The sequence below is a fragment of the Platalea leucorodia genome, assembly GCF_965183815.1.
Source record: "Platalea leucorodia genome assembly, chromosome: 4".
NCBI lineage: Eukaryota > Metazoa > Chordata > Aves > Pelecaniformes > Threskiornithidae > Platalea > Platalea leucorodia.
This window is the reverse complement of record NC_138826.1, coordinates 24,055,028-24,080,308: the sequence shown is the minus strand read 5'-3', so window position 1 is coordinate 24,080,308 and position 25,281 is coordinate 24,055,028. Positions and strand designations below refer to the sequence as shown.

The 25,281-nt window shown below is 47.0% G+C and overlaps 1 protein-coding gene across 1 annotated transcript in view; it reads left to right on the top strand.

The window, feature by feature from the left end:
- Window positions 1–21,070, top strand: part of SYNPO2L (synaptopodin 2 like) — a 36,669-nt gene extending 15,599 nt beyond the window's left edge. Inside the window, exons 3-4 of the mRNA XM_082310625.1 lie at window positions 2,153–2,814; window positions 17,967–21,070. Coding sequence (XP_082166751.1) covers window positions 2,153–2,814; window positions 17,967–20,305 — 3,001 coding nt within the window. The 3' untranslated portion in view covers window positions 20,306–21,070. The remainder of the gene's footprint in view (window positions 1–2,152; window positions 2,815–17,966) is intronic.
- The last annotated feature ends 4,211 nt before the right edge of the window (window positions 21,071–25,281 follow it).

The window sequence follows — 25,281 nt, the reverse complement described above, 5'->3', positions numbered from 1 at the left end:
ATGAGGCCCACGCTGTAAATGAATCATATCAAGACGAAGGCAGCAAAGCTGTGTGAGGTCCCAGCTAGTCCACAGTACTGCCAAAACAGAAGTCACCCTCAGGAAACAAGGCCCTGGTGAAGGGGGCTGGGAGATGTAATTTTTACAGCCCTGAAAAGACAGAGCACTCTGAGCAGTGGGGAGGGAGAGCCATGCTGGTTGCTGGCATCTGTAAAGTGGGGGCAGAGGTGGGCAGTGCTCTGAGAAGGAAAGCCTGAGCATGTAGGATCTTCCCCTTGGCTTCAGTGAAAGCGCCGGTGCCTTCTGATGTGCTCACCCCATACCCTAGCTGTGATTAAGTGGGATGAGTGAGCCCTGCACAAGGTGTCCAGAATAGCTCCTGGTCCCTTGCCAAGGCCTTATCTCACCCCGTCGGAGCCTATCTGCAGCCAACAGGTGCCTGGGCAAATTCCAATGCGCCAAAATCAGCACACTTTGAATTAGCAAAGTGACAAAGGCAGGCTTCTCGCAGCCCTCTGGGAGCCAACATCGGCTGGTTTGGAAATAACGTAACCAGTTGGCTTCATCTTGGGGTACTGGAGAACTCATCAAATATTGCTTTCTGATCACGTCTCTATTCCCACTTCATATTTATGTTCCCAGAGAGAACACCAATCAGTCCTGTTCAGAAAGGAGAGGTAGCTGTATGACTCTGGAGTATGCAAGGTCGTATGTGCATGTCTGTCAGTGTGGGATGTGTGTGAAGAGAGAGAGAGAAGGAGGGAGGGAGGGACGGAGAGAGAGAGAGATTGTGACCTGACAGTGCAGAACAAGAGAAACTGGCTTACAAGCAGTAATGCTTTTTAGTTATCTGGTTGAGTATTTAAAGAAGAGGAAGGACTGTTCTGTTTTGCTTGGGGAGCTTTGAGTTTGCTCCCTAGTGAGAGTTCATAATAGCAAATATTATTAAAAAATAAACTGTCAGAGAAATTGCCCCACCCTTAGCTTCCACAAAGGTTTGCATTTGACATGAGTATAAATTTTTCACAGTTCAGAACTGGGATCCCACTCATGAATTCCACAGCTTTACAAGGGGCAATGCTGTCTGCCTGGCTTCCCGGTATGCATGCTCAGAAGGCAAATACTTAGGGCTCCTTTTTAACTCTAACAAGCCCTGGTGACTCTGGCAAGGGAAGGAAGAAGTTCTCCGCCCCATTCTGTGTGGTCTGGAGTCAAACTGCTGCTGAAATCCAGACTCACTCTTGAGGAGAGGGAGGGCAGAGCTGGCTCTTTTCCCATCAGCATAGACAGTTCTCCCTCTCTCGGGCAGTCAGCAATTGGGCTCACTGCCCCAGTCTGCCCTGCCCCTATTCTAGACATCCTTCCAGCTGACTTACAGGCCAGAAGTTGCTATGTCTAAGCCAAAGGCAAATGCCACCATGGATTGGGCTGCTGGCATGACTGCAGTATGGTCGTCAAAACCCAGGCACTGGTAGCTAGCTCGCGAAGCAGTCCCAGAGCCAGCAGACCACACACATCAGCGTGGACTCCTACCACAGGATAGCAGAGTCCTACCCCCAAAAACCACTTGGGCCTTTTTCTCCTAAGTATTTGCTATTTACTCCCTAGTAGAGGTTGGGGCAAACAAACAGCACCAACTTTGTTTGGAGCCCTCTCTGGACTAAAGCAGTTTGGGGGATGCCAGGATCTGCAGAGCTGACACAGCTCCATGGTGCGGTCCCAGCTGCAGGAGCAGCTGGAGTGCAGTGTGGTGGCTGAGGCACCACCCGGCCTCCCCTGGCAAGCAGCAGGCTGTAGGGGTATGTCCCACTGTCCTGGGGAATGTTTGCTATGCAGGAATTCACCTCCCCAGGAGAAATGCCTGGGGAGCTGATTAAGCTGTCTCCATGGATTTTTATGTTCTCAGGGCATTCTGATTTTCAAGTGTTTAAAACCTGGTTTTCAAAGTCATGAAGCAGAAAATCAGGATGAGAGTATGTAGCTCATGTCAGAGATGAGCCTGCCCTTGGTGTCTGCACTTCAGGTGTCTGTACCACCTGAAAGACATCTGAAACACCAGCTCTGTCCTTACTCCTCTCTCACATGTGGGAGTTTCCTTCCAGCTCAGCACCATCAACCAGACCTCGCTCACCGCTTTGCCTTCTCCCCACAGGATAGTTGGTGGGGACCAGACTGGCCCACGGCTCCAGCGCTCCCCTTCTCCAGGGCAGCGAGTGCTCTCCCCGCCGTCCCCGCTCGGCCCCCCGGCACAGCCACTCAGCCCTGAACCGGCAGGAGCCCCGGCCACTGCACAGCCCTCGCAGCCACGGAGGTCACAGAGGCACCTGGAGAGCCTCACCTCCCCGCCGGACAGTGAGGCCTACTATGGTGAGACGGACAGTGATGCTGACAACGTGGCCCAGGAGAAGCACCGCCGGGCTCGCAAGAAAAGCCCACGGTCCCCTCCCGACAGCACCAACAGCAAGGCAGACGCGCCTCAGGATGAAGTGTCCCTGTCCGAACAGAGCGGCTACGAGAGCATGCCGGAGGCTGCTGCGCAGGGGACACCCGAGGTGGCCAGCTCCGTCGGGGTGGCCAAGAGGGAGATTGCCTGCCCGCCTGGCAGCCGCACAGACACTCCATTCTCGGAGAGCGAGGGACAGTTGCGGCCACCATCAACAGAGGGACGGGAGCCTTCTCCAGAGGCGATGCTCCTGCCCCATGCCACCAAGGCTATCCGAGCAGAACGCCATCTCATCCCCATGGTGGGGCCAGTGGAGCACCCAGTTGACGAAGACCTAACCACTACGTATGTGGAGAAAGCCAAGCAGGCCAGTAAGTCCTCTGCACCCTGCCACTCACCCATGTCCTATTCCTATGCTGGATCTCCTTCCAAAAGCCTCATTCCTGCAAATGTGAAGTGGGTTAGCTCCTCTAGCTTGGGAAGAAGCAAAGTCAAGTCAGACCTGCAGGGACTGGGGCTTCCTATTGCAGCTTTGGCACTGGGGTCTACTTTGCCCAAGATGTCCCAAGGAACAGATGAGAGGAAGGGTCTGGGATCTGGGACTCACTCATAGAAGCTGCAGCCACACAACCAGCTGTGTTCTAGCACCTATGTGTGCTGGAAACAGGGTGGAGGTCATTCGTTTCTTCAACACTTTGGGCTGAAGAAGACGCAGGGGAAATGATGGTGTGAGGAAAGAAGCTGGGGGTTAACTTTCCCAAGCCTTGCCTTTCAGAGATCTCACAGCAGCTCAGTTTGCTCCTTAGCTATCTGTGTGTCCAAGCACAGGGTGCTCATTCCGAGGGGCTTCCGAGGAGCCCCCTGTTCAGCTCAGCTCTCCAAGGGTACAGGGGCGTATAGTATTACACATGGTTAAGGACTGCGTACAGATAAATTTCAGTCAGCATAGCCCTAAAAAAGAGTGTTGTCAGTAGCTCATTTATTTCTCTCAACCTGTCAAGCTCAGGGAGGGGCTTGTCTACATCGACTTTTGGTGGATGTTTTCTCTGCAGGCACTTCCTGCAGCAAGGGTGTCCATGTCTGGCAGCAGCTGGTGAGCTCTGGTAGAATTTATCACTTCTTAGGTATTGGCAGTGGAGGGCTGCCAGCAAGGACAGGCAGGAGCTGGTAAACGAGCTGTTGGAACAGTTCCTTGTAGTGGGACCCCTACTAGTCAAGACCTCTCCAGGTGGAATAAAGTACTGAAAAATGTAGTGTAGTACATGGGTGATGGACCTGAAGTGACCTTAATTGTACACATGGAGTATTTCAAACCCAAACACGAAGGCAGAATAGGATGTTACCTGAGTTCACAGTTGTGATCTATCCAATAATATTAAAAACAAGGTAATCAAAAACTTGTTTTCATACGAGTACCTCAGTGTGCAGTATGATCGACTAATTTACACTTCTCTGAGCCTAGAAATAAAGCAGGTTTTAAAAAAGTGACTTAGCTGGGGCACAGAATGGGAAACTGAGACACAGGAAAGTTACTAGACTGAATGAGAAATAAAGCACACAGATTCTAACTTCTGATTCTCTGCTCCAAATGCTAGACATTTTTCCCCAGACCAGATAATATTGCAAGGCAATTGTTAAGCCTCTCTTTTCTCTTTTCCTTGGGCTAAACATTCCTTTATCTATTCTGCCTAAGGGATCCTGTAGAGGTAACTTTCAAATCTAGGCTGCATCCATCAGGCAGGGCACTGTCTTACTGCTCTGCCCTGTGTTGAGAGGACAGACTTGGTTGGGTCCCTTCTGTCAGGCCCTGCTAGGCAATACCACTGACCTGGTGCCTTGTACTATTTCTTCCTAATCTTTAGAATTCACTTTCCTTAGGACAGCAAAGAAACTAGCAATTTCAGCCTCCCTGAGGATGAAGCTATTTTTTCCCCTTTGAAAAACGTACAAGCATGGGGTGAATGTTGAGAAAGGCATGTTCAGCTGCTCCCTGCCACCTGATAGTCCTAGCAGTGGATGAGCAATTGCTTTACATCAAGACTTATTTCTATGGACAGTGTCAGTACAGAAGGCTCCCAGGAAAGCCATGTATTTAATGCAGAACATTTCTGATGGCAAAGTAATATCCCATGGCAGAAGATGATGCAACTCTATTGCCAGCTAGAGGTAGGGTTCCCAGAAGCACTGCAGACTGAGATAATATTTTATTCTCCTGTTCCCCCTCCACTGCTCACCCCCCTTCTGGATTATGTTTGGCCATGGGTGTCCTTATGTAAGAGTTACTCTGCCATGGATGGCAACTCACATGGCCAGCTTGGCCTTTTATTGGGTTAGGAATCTTGGCAGTAAATGTGAAGGCAAAACTCTATGTCCTGATAGTGCCGGAGCATAGCAGCTATTAAAACAAAAGTTATGATCAGCAGCCAGTAACTCTGTGAAGGAAGGAAGCAAGGAAGGAAGAGGGATGGAAGGTGTTCATTACGTGGTGAACAGAGCTAAGGAGCACCTATACCTGGAATACACAGGAGGATGTGGGACTGCTGAGCTGCACTGGCTCCGTGGGAGGCTGCCTGCAGAGAAGCTATCGGCATGGGAGGCACATGGTACAGCACCTCTTGCCAGAAAGATGTAGCCTTGGCAAGGATGTTTGGGCATGCATTGGTTCAGCTCCTACAGCTGCTCCAGGCTCCCACAGAGCCAGCAGAGTTTAAAGGTCTGTTTCTCTGCCTTTCCTTATCAATACCCACAGCACAGTAGCCTGCTCTGGGACATGGAGACTCCTGGGTTTTGCTAAACAGGAACGCAAAATCAAGCTCATGGTTTAGAAGCTAGGTAGGTTTTTAAAATCTGAGTTAACTACAGTAGGTGACTTGGACGACCAGTCACGGGAGCCTGAGGCTCAATATATAGACAGTAGACATTTAAGGACCTTTCTGACTACCTAATCAGATGTCTGCCTTTTGGAGCACTATCTATCTAAATATATTCCCAGTGCACCTGCTCAGCACACCCTCCTTGCCTTGCCATGGCCTTCTCCATTATAGCTCCCACCACTGCACCATAAGAATGTGGAAAACTCCTTTTTTGTTTGTTGGGACTGTTACCCAGATGGTTCCTCACCTTTTCTTTCTAGAACGTACTCCTTTCTCATACCTGCTCGGATGTTTTCTCCAGTTTTGGGGGTATTTCTCCTGTTCTTTGTATTCATTCTTTCTAACTTTTCACTGTCATTTTTAAGCTACAGAGACTTTCTCCCTTTCCCACCTGTCCCTGCACCTAAGTCAAACAGAATTACAGGTGTAGTATTTCTAGATGAGTATCTAGAAACATCAAATTTCTAGATGAATAATTGAAATCTCTGTACAAGAACAGAGATATATAATAATTCTTTTGCACACTGCTGAGAGTAGCAACTGACATTCTTCACAGCTCTTTTGCCCTGCAAGGATCTCAGTAAGACTACTATCACCTGTCAGCTCTTGGGTTTTCTCAAAGTTAAGATCTGTAGCTCTGCTCTGTATTTCCTGTCTCTAGACCTTTTGTAGACCTTTGTCCTCACTGCATGCTTTCCAGAGCTCTGAGCTTTCCAGATCACAGCCAAGTTGATTCAGCCCCCCCCACCTCCTCTTTTCTGTATGATTTTCCTTCGTTTCTGATGTTATTAGCAAAACTGATCTGGGCTGACTGTATACTGTTCTCAAGATTCTCAATGAAACTAGGGAATGCTTCCCGTATTTTCCCACCATCTTTCCTAGTTTCACCATGATGGGTGATCAGTCTTTATGTTCTGATTGTTACTGATTCACTTTCTCTTAATTTTTATCTGATTGACATTTCTCCAGTACACGTATTTTTTTGCATCCATTCCACCAACTCCTGACAACTACAGCTGCTTTTCCTGCCTTTGATAAGAGGATACAAATCACGTGGCAATTGCCAGAGGTGACACTGCTGTAACACCTGCTTTGCACTGTGGTAACACAGGAGCAAATGGAGCTCACTTATTTACACTAGGCAAGGATTTGACTCCAGGAGCAGAGCACAATGTGGTGGCAAGTACCAACAGCCCAAGATGAGGATTTGGCAGTGGGTGGGGTGGAGCAAAATACGCACAGGGAAGAGGGGGCAGCAGCTGATGGTGCTACCTGACGATGCCCTGCATGTCATCAACTGCTGAGATGTGCCTCTCCTTCCCCAGCAAAGACACAAAGCCCTAGAGCTCCTTAGAGAGGCAACAGCCCTTGCAGTGAGGTTTGAGTCTGTCTCCTTCCAAAATTCCTGCCCTATCACAATTTACACGTTGGTATTGGCTCATTTTTTCCAACCTGTGGGATGAGTACGTACATCATCCCAGCCCTACACGGGACACATGACTCGGACATGCCTGCTCAAAAACCACTCAGAGCATTGCTGATGCAGACTAGTGGGGCAGTGTGGGGAGCCACACGCCATCCAAATGTGGGGAACTTGCCCTACAAGTAATAGGACTTCAGTCTTCATTGCTACCCAGTGGCTACTATGCACCCTGGTGTTTTGCTCTGTGGGCAAGAGAACAGCCAGCAAACAGGGACTCCGTGCTATACTTTAAATGAACTACAGGAGAGCATTCATACTTGTGAAAAGCCAGTATTTTGTCTAATCTGAAGAAACAAAAGTACAAATTTGTTTCCTTCCCACTGAAACAGTAACTTGCTCTCTTTAAAGAGATGGTTAATCCCTGGGAGAACTAGGGATCTTTAGAGCTGTGGTTCGTCATCACTGTAAAGGCCCAAGCCCCATCCCTCCCTGAGGTGATTTCTGTGCTCCTTGGACAGTGCAGAAGGAAAGGAAGAGAGAACAAGACAGAAAATACAAATAAAAAAATCTGAATGAGTTTCAGGAGGTTAGTGGAAAGCAGGAGCTTGTGGCAGGGTGAATCAGACTATAGTTGTCACAAATAATTGCTAGTGAGGTTCTTTGGTTCCCCATAGCTCCTGCAGTGTCCTCCTCTGCTCACCCCACCCTCAGAGGCTTGGATCCATCTGTGGCCACAGTTGCTTCTTAGCCAGCTGTGCTCTCTAAGGTGCACTGTATTTTCACCCCCATCCTAAATCGTCTCCCAGGGACAATGGGCTCAGACTTTCTCACAAGTGGAAATACCAATTGCTAGCAGAAGACAGACCTACCAGGACAGCTGTCTAGTCCTAACTTTCTATCACACTGTAGGAATTTGTTTCGGTGCAAGAAGTGCTTCAAAATATCTCAATTTAAACTTATCCACTGGACTATTTTTAGTTCCTAGGACTCAAGAGCCTCTCCATGTACGGTAGGGGAAGGGAGGGAAAAATGGGTGGGGAAATTTCCTCCTCTGCTTTATATGGCCGTGGCTGCCTGTGAAGAGTCATCAAAGTTACTACATTCCGTATCAGAAAAGGAAATCCTTCTTGTTTAAAGCGGATGTACAGCAGCATCACTTGACGAGATAGGATGCTTATTTATAAGTGGCCTATTCATTGGAGGGTCATACAGGTTACCTCTTCTAAGAGTGACTGCAGTCACATTTCTTTGCAGAGAGGGTGAGTGCAGCAAGCCACCTATCAGCCTGTTACAACTGATACAGGCCACAGGAGCTGCAAACAAGATAAAGTACCTGAATGGCAGTTTGAACTTACTGCACCACATTTTCTACTTGGCTTTCAGCTTTGACAGCTGTGACTCCAATGATCACAGTTACGTGGTTGTTAGGCTAGTTTACTGGTTGTGCCATTCACTGCAGTCTAGAAGACCAAAAGGTTTAGGATAGTAGTCAACTGTTCCCATCCTACCTGCTTTAAAAGTAGAATAGGAAAGCATTCTCCTCAGACCAGGAGATTAAAACTAATTGCCTGAACTATTGATCTTTCAGGAAGTCTGTTCCTAGCAGTATGAAGCAACGCTGAATAACCCTTGGCCCTTGCTACTCAGTGAGCAGCCAACCACTAGGAAAACAAGGACAACAGCCTCCATGGTTGAATCACAGATGGAGATCTCGCACACATTAAACTGGAAATTGCCTCCACTTGGGAAATCAATTTACATACACTGGTGTATGCAGTCTAGTTGTATGCCTTTGCTTAAGAATATCCCACTTAATAACTAACATTCAGTTTTGAATTCTCTGCAGCTTGGAAAGCATTTATTAAAGAAGACAACAGTAAGATAAACACTGTGCATCTGGAGCCCCCTTCTTCCAGTTTTAGGCTTGAGTATGGCATTTGGGCTTATGCCTTCGGTTTATGTTCTATCAAAAGCACAGAGGTGACATTTTCAGGATGATGTATTAACTGTTTGGGCAGAAGACAGAGATTATAAGCTAGTGTTGTCTGTCTTGGCTAGTATGGATGAATTTTTCCTTTTTATTGAGCCATCTCAGAAATTGCCACAAGTAATTGGCCATCTTCCTCCGGTATTCTTACTGGAGCCTTCCAGCATCATTCCCTCAGGCATCGCTCTTGTCCAGCATTTCAGTGCAGATGCTGTGGGTTGCAGCACTGGAAGTAAGGCTAATAGAGCTCTGGTCTGCTTCACCTTTGTACCTCACTGCTATCCTGCTGCCCCAGAGCCTGACAGAGACATGGATTTAGCTGAACATGTGTTAGCTCAAGATAAATCTAGCTGCACATAATATTCTCTGGGAGGGGAAAGATCTTTAGTATTTGAAGATGTCTGGAGGAAAGCCGTATGTGATCCCTGAAATGAAAAGGTATATACTCTCTTTTGTCCTAGTATTTCCGATATGAGATACCATTTTGAGCATCTTTTTTAAACTATCAGTTACTCAGACATTACTTCTCTATGTTATTATTGTCAGCACAGGGACTCTTGACTCTGGGGCACAGTTCCTCAGACATGGTCAGAGGTCATTCATCATCCTGCTGCTGGTGAAACAGTGTCAGCAGTTCTCTTCCAAGCTCACACTTCCATGGTCCTTGCAAAGCCCCAGCTAGTGATTTTTCAGAATATGCTGCCACACACGTTAAGTTAACATAGCCTGTCCTTGCACATGCACTTCTGGAGTGACTTTGGATGTGTAAGGCTGATGGGGAACAATAGGATTAAGCAAAAATTTTTGCCAGTAATTCAGATTTCAAGGTGATTAGAGCAATAATCACACTGAAACAACTATATATAGAATCACAGAACCATAGAATTGTTTAGGTTGGAAAAGACCTTTAAGATCATCATGTCCAACCATTAACCTAGCACTGCCAAGTGCACCACTAAACAATGTCCCTAAGCATATATAACCCCATAGGCTGTCTTAACCAAGCTGATAGTTTCTACGTTCCAGGATTTTGAGAGCTGAGTTGAGAGAAATTGTAATGCAAACATGCAATGGGAATCCCTCTCCCTGTCCAGTGTTGTTTCCATCGGTTCTGGAAGTGATGGGACTTCCTGACAAGATTGGGACAAGTTCGCTCAGAGACAACACTGAAATGAGACAAAGTGATAGTGATGGGGGAGGCAAAGGCATAAAAGGGTGAGGCATAAAAGGACTTTGACAAGGGGTAATTAAACAACAGAGTCATTGCTCAACAAAAGTGAGAGAAAATTGTAGCTAGGAAGGAGAAAACTGTCAGCCTGACAAATAATCGTTCTTCAGTTTCACTTAAATCCATTGTAGGAAGGGAGATCAGTTTGTTGTGAAATCTGTAAAGCTTCACTGTCATCAGTGTATCTACTCCTGATGTTAACCAAGAATCTATCCCTTTGTATAAAAAAAACAGGAGCAGGAATGGGGGTGAGTAGATTCAGCATATCCTGATACGCTGACTATACTGAAAGGCCAAGGCTGAATCATATTCTCTGTAGAGGTGAAATGTAAGGAATTAGTGAAAATTGTATCAGAATGGCCCTCAGCCCTCAATAAATACCCTGGAATAATGGGAACGGTCTCAGGGAAAGAGACCAGGAATAGCACCCTTCTTATAGTCACAGGCTCTGGGCATAAGAAAAAAAAATGTTTAGCTTCAGTTAGGTGAACAAAGCAGTTCTCTTGAGCACTTTGTGGAAAACAAAATGATCAGTAAAAACAACATGGACTAATAAAAATAAGAAAAAGAGGTAGTCTTTGACATGTTCAGTAAGATAAGACTTTGTGGCTAAAGAAATAAGGTGGACACAGTATATGTTGACTTCTGTAAGATATCTGATATGGTTCCACATGACTTTTCCAACGAGAGAAATATGGATGAGATAGGACTACTGTAAGGTAACTGCACAATTGGCTAAGAATAGAACAGAAAACATAACTATTAATGGCTCATGATGTCAGATTAGCTAACTAACTAAGTTGGTAGTAGTGTTTCACTGGGCTTCTGAATCTAACAGGACTACCTCTATATTTTCACCCATGGAACTTTAAACACTAACATATGTCAATCAAATGTCCTCTCCACCTCAATGTTATATGACTGGCAAGGAGACAGATGATTAAAAATCCCAACCCTCTTCTCTTCTGTCAGTGGATCTTGTCCTCTGGCTGCATCTAGACAGAGCAGGCAGTATGTGCTGTGGGGCACCCCACAGCCCCGAAACTGCTGCTGTTCAGAACTGGGACCTGGCTGAGACACCTTGCAGCTTTTCTCTGGTCTTTATTCCCACAGAAACCCAGGTGCGTGGGGAACACGGGAGAGGGAGGTGGGTTACCTGGATTGAGGAGGTACGTCAGTATTGTCTTCCTATCTGCTTTTTCAACTGCAAACTCCTGCTAGTGAAGCTTTTAAAATGTTTTTTTGTTTCTCTTGAATGTGTTGTACCTAGCAAGCAGTAACAGGAAATAGCAATAATACCATTTTTAAAGGATGGCCTGAGGATTCAGCGGAGATTGCTGTGTATTAATCAGCAGATGACATAGGGCATGGAAGGTATACAGTTGTCTTGTGAAAGGCTGGATTTTAAAATGTAGTAGGAGCTTGACTGGTTGCAGAAAAGGACTAAAATCAATTGGATAACAAGAATATATGGCAAGTGCTACAGGATTAATCAAGTCCACAGACCCAGATGGTGAGCATATGCTTGTCTGTATTACTAGAGAGTGGATGCTGGAAACACTGAAGGACAAAGAGAAGATGAATCAGTGGTATCCTGCTGTCAGACATCAAGCAATTTTGTGAGCAGCAGAATTAACAGATCCTGGTGTCCTTTTAATTTGTGTCTTGTATTTGATATCTCATTCTCTCATGTCTAGTAAAATGCAAAAATCTGTCTGATGTCTCTCACATTCGAAATGAGAACTCATAATCTCTCTGTTGTGTGTGTTCTTCAGTTTTTGGTGCCTAATTAAGACTGTACTCAGGATTCCTGGTTCCTGCGGTGGGGTCTATCTCCTCTGCCCAGCCACCTATTTTCACATAAACTTGTAGGAGCGTTGTATCTTTGTGACTTCAGACTCTTAAAATTAGCAAATAGGCTCACAAGCTACTAGAATGAAACAGATAAGATAAAAAGACATGCAGCATGGCTGCATAAACCTTTCTTAGGAAATCGGGCTAAAACTGCAAAAGACAGATTCACTGGTGCATTCAACAGGTGCTGTCCTGGCAAAAGAAAGCTCTCCTTTGGCAACCTAGTCGCAGAAGACTATGTAGGGAATAGCCAGGGCCCAAGTGTGAGCTCTCAGCACAGGAAAGCTGACCATGTGTGCTGCTTTTTGCACTGAGGACACGTTTCCATCCAGCTCAGGAAGAAAGGCAAACTCTGCCTCAACTGAGGGAGATTTTTTTGAGTGAACAAGCTATTCAAGTCTCCAGCAGGATACCATGAGACTAATACATTGCAGCCACGCACAGCAATGTTTCCATGCCCTCTCTGCCTAGCAGAGCTCTTCAGTAGCAGTGTGGGAATTGCAGAATGGCTAAGAATGGTCAAAAATCTACAGAATGACTGGGCATGTTTTTTCCCATGGGCTGTCGATTCACCTGCAGAGAAGCTTGATTTCTGTTTTTCTAAAACCAGGAGAGTGCAGTGGGGCAGTGTCTCACTGGGAGCTCTTAAAATCACTAGCCATTTAAGAAGAAATATTGGTTGACAAGTACTTAACTGTATATTTAACTTCAGATACATGCTTAAGCGTTGCAGAGTTGAGTAGGACTGAAGCATTTGCCTGTAGCATCCTACATTGGAGCTGAAGCCATATCTATGTTTTATATTATGCACAGATTATGTGAAGGAAGTATGCAAATATCCAAAAATGAGAAACAAGTTTTCTGTCTCAAGAGTTTTACCACTTCTTTTAAGTAAAAGAGTATATACTTCTGCTTTACTGTTTGCAATTCAAACATTGGTCGAAGCTTGAAAGGTTGAAGCTTTTAACAGGGAAATATTTAGAAGGCCAATATAACCTATCCAGATCTTATTTTGAAAGGACTCCAGGTATGAAAAGCATGAGATGTCTATAGCCTCTAATGACTTACTTACTGAGATATTTGCAACGTTAGCCATGGAAAAATGACCTTGTCTAACATAAATAGCTGGAAGAACAAAATTCTAGTTGATCCCATGTGAAAAAATAGTAGACAAGTAGTATTTCATCACAGAGAAACAGGCTCTCTATTTCTGAAATTAGCAGTGTGCTTATTTTCTATGGTAATGGCTTTTCTAGAATTTGGTCTTCGGTAATAAAATTTACTGTTGTTTGTTTCCTAGTGAACACGAACAGTATCTGACATCATGTAAGCCTCCTTGTTCAGTAGTTTTCCTGAGCATACATTAAAATGCTTTTTTTTTAATAGGGTCTGATCTTGAAAAGATTTGTCCTTTTTACACTTCTCTTTACTGTAATTAGTAATGTAATTCATTTCACTTCAGTGAAATTTAGTTAAGTTAATGGAAAAATCCTTGTAGGCTTTGCTTAATAGAAATTTTTCCTTTTTGTGGATTATTCCAACAGAATTTAGTGCTTTAAAAGTTAAGAAAAAGTTTTCTATAGAAATTATCCACCATACCAGCATTTAGGAGAGTTTTATAACCGTTCCATTTACTCTTTTATCTATTCCATTTGAGTGTTCTTAATAGAGAATTTTTTCTGTACTGCAGAGCTGTATTTTCATTTCCAATTGCATATGGTATATATCAGATTCTATAAGGTTTTCCCAAAGAGACTGTATCCCTAGATATGTAAATATTCATCAGAGAAGAAGAGACGGAACCACTTACATTGCTTTTGCTGCAAGAGCCTCTGTATGAGGCATGACAGGTCTCTCTTACAGCAACATTGCCTGTGGAAGTTGTCTTCCGTGGCATGCAGCTATGGCTAGTGGATTTCAGGAGGCATGGTCAGACCTTCACTTTTCTAGACTCACTAACACTGGAGATGGTCTGCTCCAGTCCTGGGCTACAGTGTTGCTAAGGCTGGGACTGCTGGGAGGAAGAATCACAGGGCAGTGTCCCTTGGCCGCAGCTCTGGGATTCTCTCACAGGACCTATTGCTCGTGTACAGAAAGAGGCAGTAAGACCAGACCTAGCCAAAGTGTGAGGAGATGCTGAGCAGGCCACAACTGCAGAGATCTGCAGACTCCCAGCACCCTCTGTTCCCTTCCTCCCCGTCCACCCCAGTCCTCACTATGAGCATCTCGTCTTTCAACACCTCTCAGTCTCCAGCGCTGGAGCTCTGAATGGTGCTGCCAAAACACCACTCCTTGGCCTGAAAATGCTCCATCACCCTCCCTGGGCACAGCCACACTCTTCAGTGGCGTACATAGCAGCCTCTGCCATTTTAATTCAGCTAAACCACTTCACTACAGGCACCCAGGATCCTAATGCTCCTCTGTTAAATGTCCCTCAGTCCTGGTACACAACAAGAATCTGTACCATGGACTGGTTGTCCTCAGACATGGAAGGAAATTGATATACACAGGAAAAGAAAGCCTCTCCTCTCTTTCCTTCCTTATATTTACCTGGAGCTGGGTGCTCTCTGAGGGTTTCACGCAAGGAAAGTTGCTTTCCTCCTGGTTGGGTTTCTCTGCCTGTCCATGTGGGACATGAGCACTGTGTTAGTCTCATCTCTTTGAAAGGCTCTTTAGCAAAGAAATGCTGGACATTGAGGCATTGGAAACACTAAGCTGAAGCTTGCACCTTTCTAACCTGAAGCTTGCACCACAGAAGCAGTGAGAGTATAGAGTCTATTTTCTTATTTTAAAATAAAAAAGAGGAGTTTCTCCTCACAGGGAGGAGAGAGTGGGGGAAAGAAGGAGGGTATTTAAGTGCCAGGTGACAATGTCCATCACACTGCTCAGTGATGAAGCTAAGAAGACAAAAATAGACAAAGTGACCTCATGGCTTTCGGCAGCAATGCCTACGAGACAAAAGAGAGGCTTTAAAAGGCTTGTGGAGCTGATAGCAAAGGGCTTGGACACCTCAGAGTTTTGGTTCTGCTCCAGCAGGGAACTGCTTTGCTTCTCTCTCATTGCCTCTCTCTGTTTATGGGGAGTTGTGAATTAAACGGGCTTTGTGACATGCCCAGCTCTCCAGGTCTGGACTCTGCCTTCTCAAGCTTGGATCAGCCTTATGCAGGTACAGATGTCTCCTCTTTTCTATTTTTTCTTTTCCTTTTTCCTTTCTTTTTTTTTTTCTTTTTCTTTTTTTCTTTTTTTCCCCTTTTCTCTTTTATGTCTTTTCTCTTTTCTTTTTTCTTTTCTTTTCTTTTCTTTTCTTTTCTTTTCTTTTTCTTTTCTTTTCTCTTTTCGTTTTTTCTCTTCTTTTCTTTTTTCTTTTTTTCTCTTCTTTTTTTCTCTTCTCTTCTCTTCTCTTCTCTTCTCTTCTCTTCTCTTCTCTTCTCTTCTCTTCTCTTCTCTTCTCTTCTCTTCTCTTCTCCTTCTCCTTCTCTTCTCTTTCTTCCCCCTTTCCTTTCCTCTCATTTTTTTTCTCCTCTCCTTCCCCTATTCTTTTGCCTATTCTGATTCACTCTTGCTCTTTACCTTCAGCAAGTAATCTCTGCAAGACTTCTCTTTCCCTTTTTTCTTAAACAACTGTTGTGGGAGATCGTAGCTTGAAAACCACAATCATTTTTCTGTTGGGATGTTCAGTATAATTGTTCATGTGCTTTAGCTTTTGATGAGAAGGAAAGTAGGAAGAGGAGAAGATAGAAGCGAGTAGCAGGTCCCAGAGGGCCTTACTCACCAGCTGCTTCAGAGCACAGGCAGGGCAGTTCAGAGCAACTTCCTAGGGAAGTTGTGCGTGGATGCTAATGCTGAGCCAGGACCGAGAGTTGGTGGAGGCATAGCCAAGACTGTCAACTGTTATATTTTCTCTGATAGTATTTGCTAGCCCAGAGTTGAGCACTTTCATGGTACTCTGCTCCCAGAAGGGGCTGGACAGACACTCACTTTGGATGGTGTAGCTCCCTAGCTGTTAGCTCGTGATGCCAGAAATCCTCCTGTGAGTCACTCAGGGCCCAGAGTTTACATATTCTGGACTTAGCAGTGCTGCTTTTCCTCCTTGTAGATTTAGAAGCAAAATACAAGCCAGGTGAGGTGGAGTAGCTTGTAGCAAGAAAGAAATCTCCCTTATTTCCTCCCTTGTGAACAACCTCCAGAGACACATGCGTGCAGATTTCTAAGTGGAGTGGAGAGACAAACCTTCAGGGACTGTAGCTCGTTTCCATCATGGACAGCAGGTCTTTGAGGGCAAGTCTATGACTGCCCTTAAGAGCAGTAAGTCTCCACAAAAACCTGGAAACTACTTCAGTCTTGGTTCAGCAAGGTGGGGTCATTCTGTAAGGAAAGTTTTTCAGAGAGCCTTCCCTTTGCAAGTGCGAGTACAAATAGTGAGCCATTTTTTCAGCATTGATTTTGCTGTTTCCAGTTTTCTGGGTGCAAAGGGGAGTAATGGACTGTGCACCCACATGAGGTGATCTCAGATCACCAAAGTCTCTTTGTTGAAATCCCAAAGCAGCACGTGCTATGGAATGGCTGCAAACCTTGAGAAGAGTCTTTCCTTGTATTTATCTTAAGCTTCCTGGAAGGATGACTGCTCTGCAAATCAACACCTTGTTTTCAGCATGGGGTGAGAGGGAAGCTCTTTCTGCTGTAGTTACACTGGTGCAGTATGGAATGATGACACCTGCCACAACTGTGCAGCCTAACCAGGTTCTGGGGGGCATCTGCAGACCTCAAGAGAACTAGTATCATTCCTATCATTCATCGCTCCTTGTCCCCCACTGCAGGTAACTTTGCCACGTTAGCTGAACCCCATTGAATGAATGCTCTGTGATAAAATGGTCTGTCTGTAGCTGTCCTCTCGTCTCCGCTCCTCTCCCTTCAGCAGTGCATAATTTTGTACCTCTTTCTGGAGAACGTCAGGGCTCGACACGGTGCTACACAGTTTTTTGACAAATTATTAAATGCAGGCAGTGAACAGATGTTTCATCTGTACTATCATGCTGGGAAAAAGACAATGGGAGTAAGGAAAAGGATGAAATGAAAGAAATCAGAAATTAGTCTATGGTTTAGGTATGTTCTCTCAACGTTAGCGCTGATTTCTGTCACTTGAACACTGGTTCAAGGCATGTCCATACCTTGCTTAGGGCAGCTGAGTTTGATTTTACTGTTGAATCTTGTTCACCCCCTGCTTTCCCTGCACACAGGGAACACAACGTTCCTCCCTGGGGCTTTACTGACTGCTGGGCTGGCAGGGCAGGTGGAAAATGATTATCCCACACTTTCATGCCAGCCTCCCAACAGGTGTTGGCTTTTCCAAGCAAGCCTGTCTGAGTGGATTCCTTCTGGCCTGGCTGATCAGTTGTGGAGGTCTCGTATTCTTGCTCAGGAGCAAATGCTCTTCTTCCTTGCTGGGCATGGGGCACAGGCAAGGGACTGCAGCAAGGGTGAAAACATGCCTCCTGCTGTTGCAGGGCTACTGCAGAGAGCAGCGAACAGCCCTGCACACAGTGCTGCTGCAAGACACTCCGATTCTGTAGCTGGCACTGCAAGGCCCCGAGCAGGAGCAGCCTGGCTGTGCCTGCAGAGCACCTCTCCCATTGCACACATGCATGGGTGCTAACAGTAACAGCAGCTGCTTCCCAAACTCTCAGGACCAGAGGGATTGCTTGCTCCTGGGAATTCTCCATACGGTAGGAGGAAGGTCTACAAAAAGCAGGGCTCCACCTTCAGGGTGATAAGTAAATGATAAAAAATCCCAGGAGCAAGGGCATGCACTATAAAAATGCTGTGAGATACAGCCTGGGACTCTTGGCTACATGCTGCAGAAATAGGAAATCCCAGGTCTGACCAGGAAACAGAGACTGTTTGTCGGAGTGGGGAGAGTTCCCTCCCCACACCTGCATGGACTTCTATTGTGTTTGCTGGGAAAGAGAAAAGTGCACCCGGGTTTCTATCAGCAGTTCCTAAAGATACTATCAGCAAAGGCAGGAAAGAAAACGAAGGGCAGGGGGTGACAGTGTGTTTCCTCGTATGGGCATGAGAATACCTATAGCCATATCACTGTCCATCTTTGCCCACCCAGCCTCTTGCTGAGCTCTGAGCTTGCCTCTTTTTGTCTCTTGCAGAGCTCCACCGCCACGAAAGCATCCAAGAGAAGAACGTGAAAGAAGCCAAAACCAAGTGCAAAACCATTGCATCCCTGCTGACAGATGCACCCAACCCCCACTCCAAGGGGGTGCTGATGTTCAAGAAGCGCAGGCAGAGGGCTAAGAAGTATACATTGGTAAGCTTTGGGAGTGTTGATGAAGACCGCTCCTACGAGGAGGAAGACGGAGTTTTTCCAACTAGTGAGTCTGAATTTGATGAGGAAGGTTTCTCTGATGCCCGAAGCCTAACTAATCACTCAGACTGGGACAACACTTACCTGGACATTGAAAAGGCCAAGTCTGACTCTGAGAAGAAGGAAGAGAAGCAAAAAGGTTTGACTGAGGCTTCAGGTAAAGGAGCACGATTATTTGAGCAGCAGAGGGAACGGGCTGGGAAGTACACAGTCGAGAAAGTTCCGGCACAGAAGAGCCCCCAGCTTGCCCCAGTTGCCCAGCCACAGCAGGGCACAGTGAACGGAGATATGCCTGTGCCACAGAAGGTAGACAGCGTGCCCCTCAGCATCCACCTGGAAGGTGTGCAAGTGCCCAGCAAGCAGCCAGCCACCCTCCCTGCTCAGCTCCTGGCTCCCCCTAGCCCCACTTTCTTCCCACCTCCCCCAAGCACCCCTGACCCCTTCTCTGCAAGCACAACAAGCATGTTCAACAGGTCTGCACGGCCCTTTACTCCTGGCTTTTCTAGCCAACGCCCAGCAACATCCTCTGTCATCTTCAGGCCATCTGCACCCAAAAAACCTAGTGAAAGTCTGGCTGGGCAAAGCACAGTGGTTCCCCCTTTCTCACCTCTGGCTCCAGGAACACCTGCCAATGCACCAGTGCCAACACACCTCAGTCCTGTCAGCTCCTCCACATCTCTGTATATTCCTGCACCAGGAAGGCCAACACCACCACTGGAGTCACAGCCAAGAGGTGGAGGAAGTGCTCCAGAGACTAAGCCGCCTGCCAACACTGCCCGGACATCCACCACCTCTATCTTTCTGTCAGCTCCTTCAAAGCCAGGAGGGGAGGTGGCCTCTGCAGCATCCCAGCCACGAGTCCCTGGAACAGCCTCTTCTTCTTTGTATATTAGTCCAGCACCAGCACAGCACACACTAAGCAGTTCCCCCGTGCCAAAGCAGCCTTCTCCTGCCGTCTCACCAGCAATGCCACGACCTCCTTCTGAGCCCTTAACCTCCAGGGAGCAGAGGATTGCTGTGCCGGCTCCCCGCACAGGCATCCTGCAGGAGGCTCGCCGGCGGGGCAACAAGAAACCCATGTTCAGTAAGATTGAGGAGAAGAAGAAGAATTCACCCAACCCTGAGCTTCTGTCTCTGGTGCAGAACCTGGATGAGAAGCCGAAAAGTGACCACCATGGGGCAGGCTTTGAGTCTGGGCCTGAGGAGGACTTCCTCAGCCTGGGTGCTGAGGCCTGCAACTTCATGCAGTCCTCTGGCCGGAAGTTCAAGACCCCACCTCCAGTGGCTCCTAAGCCTCAGCAGCAAGATGCTGGACTGGTAAATGGGGCCCAGGACATGCCTCAGCTTAAAGGCAAGGGGGCAGAGCTCTTTGCCAAACGCCAGAGCCGCATGGACAAATTTGTGGTGGAGACAACACCGAAGCGAGAGTCCAAGCCCAGGACCCCCTCTCCTTCCCCTTCTCTACCCTCATCCTGGAAATATTCACCCAACATCCGGGCTCCCCCTCCAATAGCTTACAACCCAATGCATTCCCCTTTCTATCCCCTGGCAGCCAGCAAATCTCAGGCTAGCAAAGCAGAGAGCAAAGTGAAAAAGGCACCTGGCCAGAAATCAGGGATCAAGGTCATTGATTTAATGCGCCACCAGCCCTATCAATTAAAGTCAGCCATGTTCTGTTTTGGGGATCCCCCAAGCCCCAGCATTCAGGAGTCTCCTGGTCAGCCAGCCCCGCAGGGTAGCTCGTCCTTCACGGCAGCCAAACAGGTCCCCGTGAAAACAGCCAAGACCCAGGAGATTCGTCGCTTCTCCACTCCGGCTCCCATGCCAGCCTCAAGCAGCCTGGCACCCACCGTGCTTGTGCCCCGCTCAGCCACCACGTTGGATGAGCCAGTGTGGAGAACAGAAATGGCCTCTTCTGCCCCCACTACACCGGCGCCCTTCCATGTGGAGCTCAGCCAGTCCCCTAAGCCATACCAGAGCTCCCCAGAGCCCAGTCAGGTGGGCCAGGGGCCTTCCCCAAACCCAGCCTCAGCCTCTCGGTTTCAGGTGGCCAGGCCCAAATTCTCAGCAGCAAGAACAGGGATGCAGGCCAATGTGTGGAGGCCGAGCTTTGGCCACCACTGAGGCAGGCACCCCTCCCATCCTGTCCGTGGCCCCGCAGAGGTAGTGCTCGTTTTGTCTTTCTTGTCAGCTCAGTACATTGGGATGAGTGACACAAAATGAAGAAAAGAGAAAAAAAAAAATTATGCCCCTTCTGCACCACCCTCTCCCCCAGCCTCTCCTTGGTCTCAGATGGGCAGCTTCATGGCAAGGCTTACTGGCTGTGGCTACTGCAGGAGGAAGAATGTGGAGAGAGGGCACGTGTGTGGTACATAGAGACTGGGAACTTGCACGCAGCAGCAAAACCCACCTCTGGAGGGGGTGAATGGCAGGGGCTGTCTCACATGAGGACATGTAGGCGTCAGTGGTTTTCCTTTCCCAAGGGCTTTGGAGTCACCTCTGAATGGAGGGAGATTGGGGGCAAGAGCTTTCCAGGAAGAAAGGGTCAGAGGTGAGATTACAGTACAGAAGCCCTAGCTTCCCCATTAGGCTGCTTCTCTCTGAGCCTGTCAGTCTGTACACATGCACCTGTGTGTGCACACACACATGCACACACATGCACACAGCAGCACTCAGCAGGGAGTGAAAGTAGAAGTGGGGCTTCACCTTGGGCACTTCTCCCAGACTCCCCTCTGGAGGAGCACGGGAAAGGAGGCAAGAGAGCAGAGGGCGTTTGCACATGCACGTGTGTGCAGTGTGCCCTGCACAGGAGGGTGGCTGTGTTTGCCCGTTTCTCCAGTCACCAGGGCTGGGGGTAAAAGGGAGAGTCATCCTAGCTGGTGCTAAACGTGGCCATCAGGTCTGGGAGCAGTTTGCCAGAGGGGCATTGAATGGACTTGATGGGACTATCACAAGCTGGAGGAACTGCAGAAGGAAGTATCAGTTTTTGAGGATACACAAAGTCAAAGCCAAGCTCAGGCAGTGGCTGGTTGGCGCAAGGAAGGTCCTGCAGCATTAGTCCCACTGGAACAGGACACAGATGCTGTAAGTACAAAGGAAGATTGCGTGGGAGAAGGTACAGTTGGCTTTAAAAGGAGACAGGATTGAATATGCATTTGCACATCATCTTTTTGTTTAGTTTAGGACAGAAGTGTGGCTAGATTGGAAATGGCTCATAACATAAAACTTGCTGAAAACTCTGTGATGACCTGGAAAATAGAGCTCTTTTACAGACGCTCTCAGTATGGAAGTGGAGGACAGGGAAACAGAAAGTCACAAGTAGAATTTCATAGGAAATTATTTAAGTATCCTTGGGGTCTATTTGGTAAGAACTGGAGTGCTCTGAGAGTCACAGAGGATCTGCACTCTCACACACATTCAGAGCTCAGTTTGCTGGTGATGCTGGGGAAACAGGACTGGTTATTCCTTGAACGTCCCAGGCTAGCCTCACACTTAATCCCTACACTAAAGGCATACAGAATAAAGCATTCCCTTTCCCAAGGAAGAATTCAGGATATTAGTAGAGGCTGTACACGTGTGTGTGCATGTCATTTGTGCTCTGGTTTGCACACATCCCTGCCATTTGCTTTCTGCCTGTGCTCCTGCTTTTGCAGCAGCTGCTTTTACAGTGTGATCCCACAAGGACACCAAGAAAGCATTGCTCCTGAAGCACTGGCTCCCAAACACAGCAGATGCCCCACCTGCAGGGAAGGGGCTTGCCACCTCTTCTGGGCAGGGGTTGCCCAACCTTTTGCTGGACCCTCAGGAATGAGTACTGGAGGCAGGATGAGGTCTCATAGCCCTGCTTTAGACATGTCTCCATCTCATTAGACTTGCTTCTCTCCTTCAAGCAGAAGCTGTTCTCTGACTGGACTGAGCACAAACTTTGGATGTACAAAACCGTAGGTTCTGGGGAGAAAAAAAGGAGGGCAAATGGGGCTGACGCCAAGTCTGTAAGCAGTGCAGCTAGCGTAGTTTCACACTAAGTCCAAGCCAACCTTCCTCCGCGCAGCTGGAGCTTACGATGTGTAGCTCTTTTCACGGAGGGTGGGGGCTCTACTTTTTCTTGAAGGCTCTAAAATGCTTCTCTGTGAGCACCTGGAGATTTTGCATGTGTGCTCTCTCACAAAGAAAAAGAGGGCTGGAGAACCTAGCTAGCAGTTCTAGTCCCAGAAAAGCTTGGGAGGGGGAGAATGAGAGAAAAGGAAAAGTAATACACAATCCTGTCTTTGAATCCTTTGCACTCTGGCTGGGCTTGTTCTGCAGGCCTGTGTTTGCAGTGCACATTCCTGCGGGCCCTGAAATGTAGGATGAACATGCTGGGGAGGGAGGAGGACAGCACTTACTTACACCTCACTTGGCAGACTATCAGCCATGGGAGAGGATGGAGAGAAAACCTTTGGGAATGCTTTGAGTTAATGAGCAAAGGGGTGGATGAGTCAGAAGAGGTGCTGCACCTGGTTGTATGACATAGGAGCAGCCGACCTGAACTGATGAGGCAATTGTGTATGTTCCTGGAAAGCCCCAGAGGGGAGGTCTTAGCACAAGTCATCACCACAGAGTTAATTCAGATCACCAGAATCCACTTAGCTCTGGTGAAGGGGAGCAGCCATACTACAAAACCTAACTTGGACAATTAATTTCTCACTCATCCTGTGCTGCATTGCATTGCCAGCATTTCTGGAAAAAAAATCCTGTGTGCTGTAGCAAGCTGAATCTCTGTGATTCTTCCCAAACATGGAAGGAGGAGTCTTCTGTTTTTCTATGAAAGCTGTGGGAAGGAACTCAAGGACTAGCAGTGCTCCAAAAGCTTCATCTCTAGTCTCCTTGTAGAGTGCTGTCTGTCACTGGCTAGTGGTTTTAGCCACTAGCCTTAGACAGACAAGCAAGCCGAGGTTGAAAGCATTACTGAACTCAGGTGTAGGGAGAGGTTGTGTGGACCAGAGAAAGGATGCTCAGGATAATTCTGCAGTGAAGAAGTAACCTCAGAAAGTCTGAATCTTACTCCAGTGTCCCTTTCCCTCAGGCCCCTAAAGGTAAGTGCTCTCAGGGCCTGAGTGCCTCGGGAAATTCATTTTGCCCCTGGAAAAGAAGAGAGGTCTGGTCTTAGCATGTAAGGGAGATAGCATGTGGTGAGTATTTCAGTGGTCCCACTCCAGATTTCTGGGAGACACTGATGCAAGCCAAGGAGTGATGGCCAAACGCTGTTGAATGTTAGATGTCAGGACCCAAGTGAGTCGAACAACTGCATTTGGCCCATCATTTCTGATAATGTAATGGGCAGGAGATGAAAAAAGGGTAGGTCCGATCAGAGCAAGGAAAAGAACCAGGAGGCTGGGGATCCTGCATTTCACTTTCAACATCCTCAGTTCAAAGCTATGTTTAGAAGCAAAGCCAAAGGAGTTTGATGGATCTCAGCCCCTCCCGATCTTTTCTGGATCCTATGCTGACACAGGACTTGATCTGCAGAAGCAGAGGGTGCTGCAGATGAGGCCTACAGAGCTTGTGGTGTATCCCAAATAAGGCCTGTGGCTGCAAGAAGCATGAGATGAGAAATAATACTGAGATGCATCTGCTAAGCTATAAGGAAGAAACCTGCACTACTGCTGGCTTCAAGAAGCTCTGCTAGTGTCTGCTCATGAAAATATTGTGGCTGGCCTGTTAGAAAGGTCACAGGTGAGGTTACAAGGAATACTTTTGAACCATATAAGCTTGTCTTGAGCCTCTCCAAATTTCTAATTCCTCAGCTGTTGAACAAGCACAGACATAAAGAGTTGTTTGACAAGTTTTAGCTCCCACCTGCTAAGTTATAAGCTGCAGTGGTAGGCCAAACCCCAGTGTCCCCTTATTAAGCATTTGAAGATGTCTGCATGGGCTCTGATTTAAAACTGCCTATCACCCCTCCTCTCTAGCATGCTGCAGGTTACACGTTGCAGCTATGGCAATTCTGGGGGTTTATCTTGCTTCAGAAGTATCAGTCCTTTCCCTCTGAATATATGGAAACACTTGCCAGAGATAGATAACCTCAAGATCCTGCAGCAGCTGAGAGGAAGAATCTCAGAAGAGGCTGGTGTGATCAGGGGTCACTGATCGCCAGATATGAGCACAGCGCAAGCCAAGATTGTCCCTCAGAAAGAATATGCTCCCTTTCTGCTATAATATCCAGCATCCCCTACCCTCTTCTTAGAGAGACTCGTCAGTGCTCTGAAAATGGGAGCCCAGCAGCGGTGCTCTGTCTGGTGGAAGATGTGACCCCAGAAGAACAGAGTTGGCATCTTTGTTTATGGAAATACTTTTTTTCCTTTTCTGTTTTGTCTTTTTTTTTTTTTCCAATTTACAGTCACTTTCTATTTGTTTGTGCAGAAGAATAAACTTGTGATATGCACTTTACATGTGACATTTTGTCACCTTCTTTGCTTGGCACCCAGGAGCCACTATGTGTACAGCACATGCAGTTAGCATTACCAACAAACTACTAAGGCCAGGAGAATATAAGGAGTCCAAAAAAGGATGGGGTGTCTCAGCAATAAAAACACCTAAGTTGGCCTTAAAACCCCTATACATTAAAAAAGCCACATGCAAGTAAAAACTTAAGTGAGATCCAAAACTGTGGTACTACAGGCTATAAAACATTCACTTACTGACAGGGTGAAATTTATGGGCCAGCCCCAGCTGCCCTGCCCCAGCCCTGCCCCTCAGCCTTCTCTAACCTAAACCCTACCCTCTGCTTGTAAATCTTGTATCAGTGGAAGTTTGTCAGCTTTGGTAAATCCAAATATAAACTCACATTGAACAATTCAACTTTTTCTTTAATATTAACCAAGAGATGAGAAAACCAAATCAGTCAGAAAGTCATATGTATCCCATTGTATCCTCAGGCTCCAAGCCTAATCCTAACTCTAACCCTAACCCAATTCATGTTAAAGTCTACTCAATTTCTGGGTCCTGAGGGGTTCACTGTGCTCAGTTTAGGACAAGCCTTGGCAGGTCGCCTTTCCCAGACTCATGTCACTCACAGACAGCAATTCCTGAGCACTGCAGGAATCTCTGGGGTCAGCTGT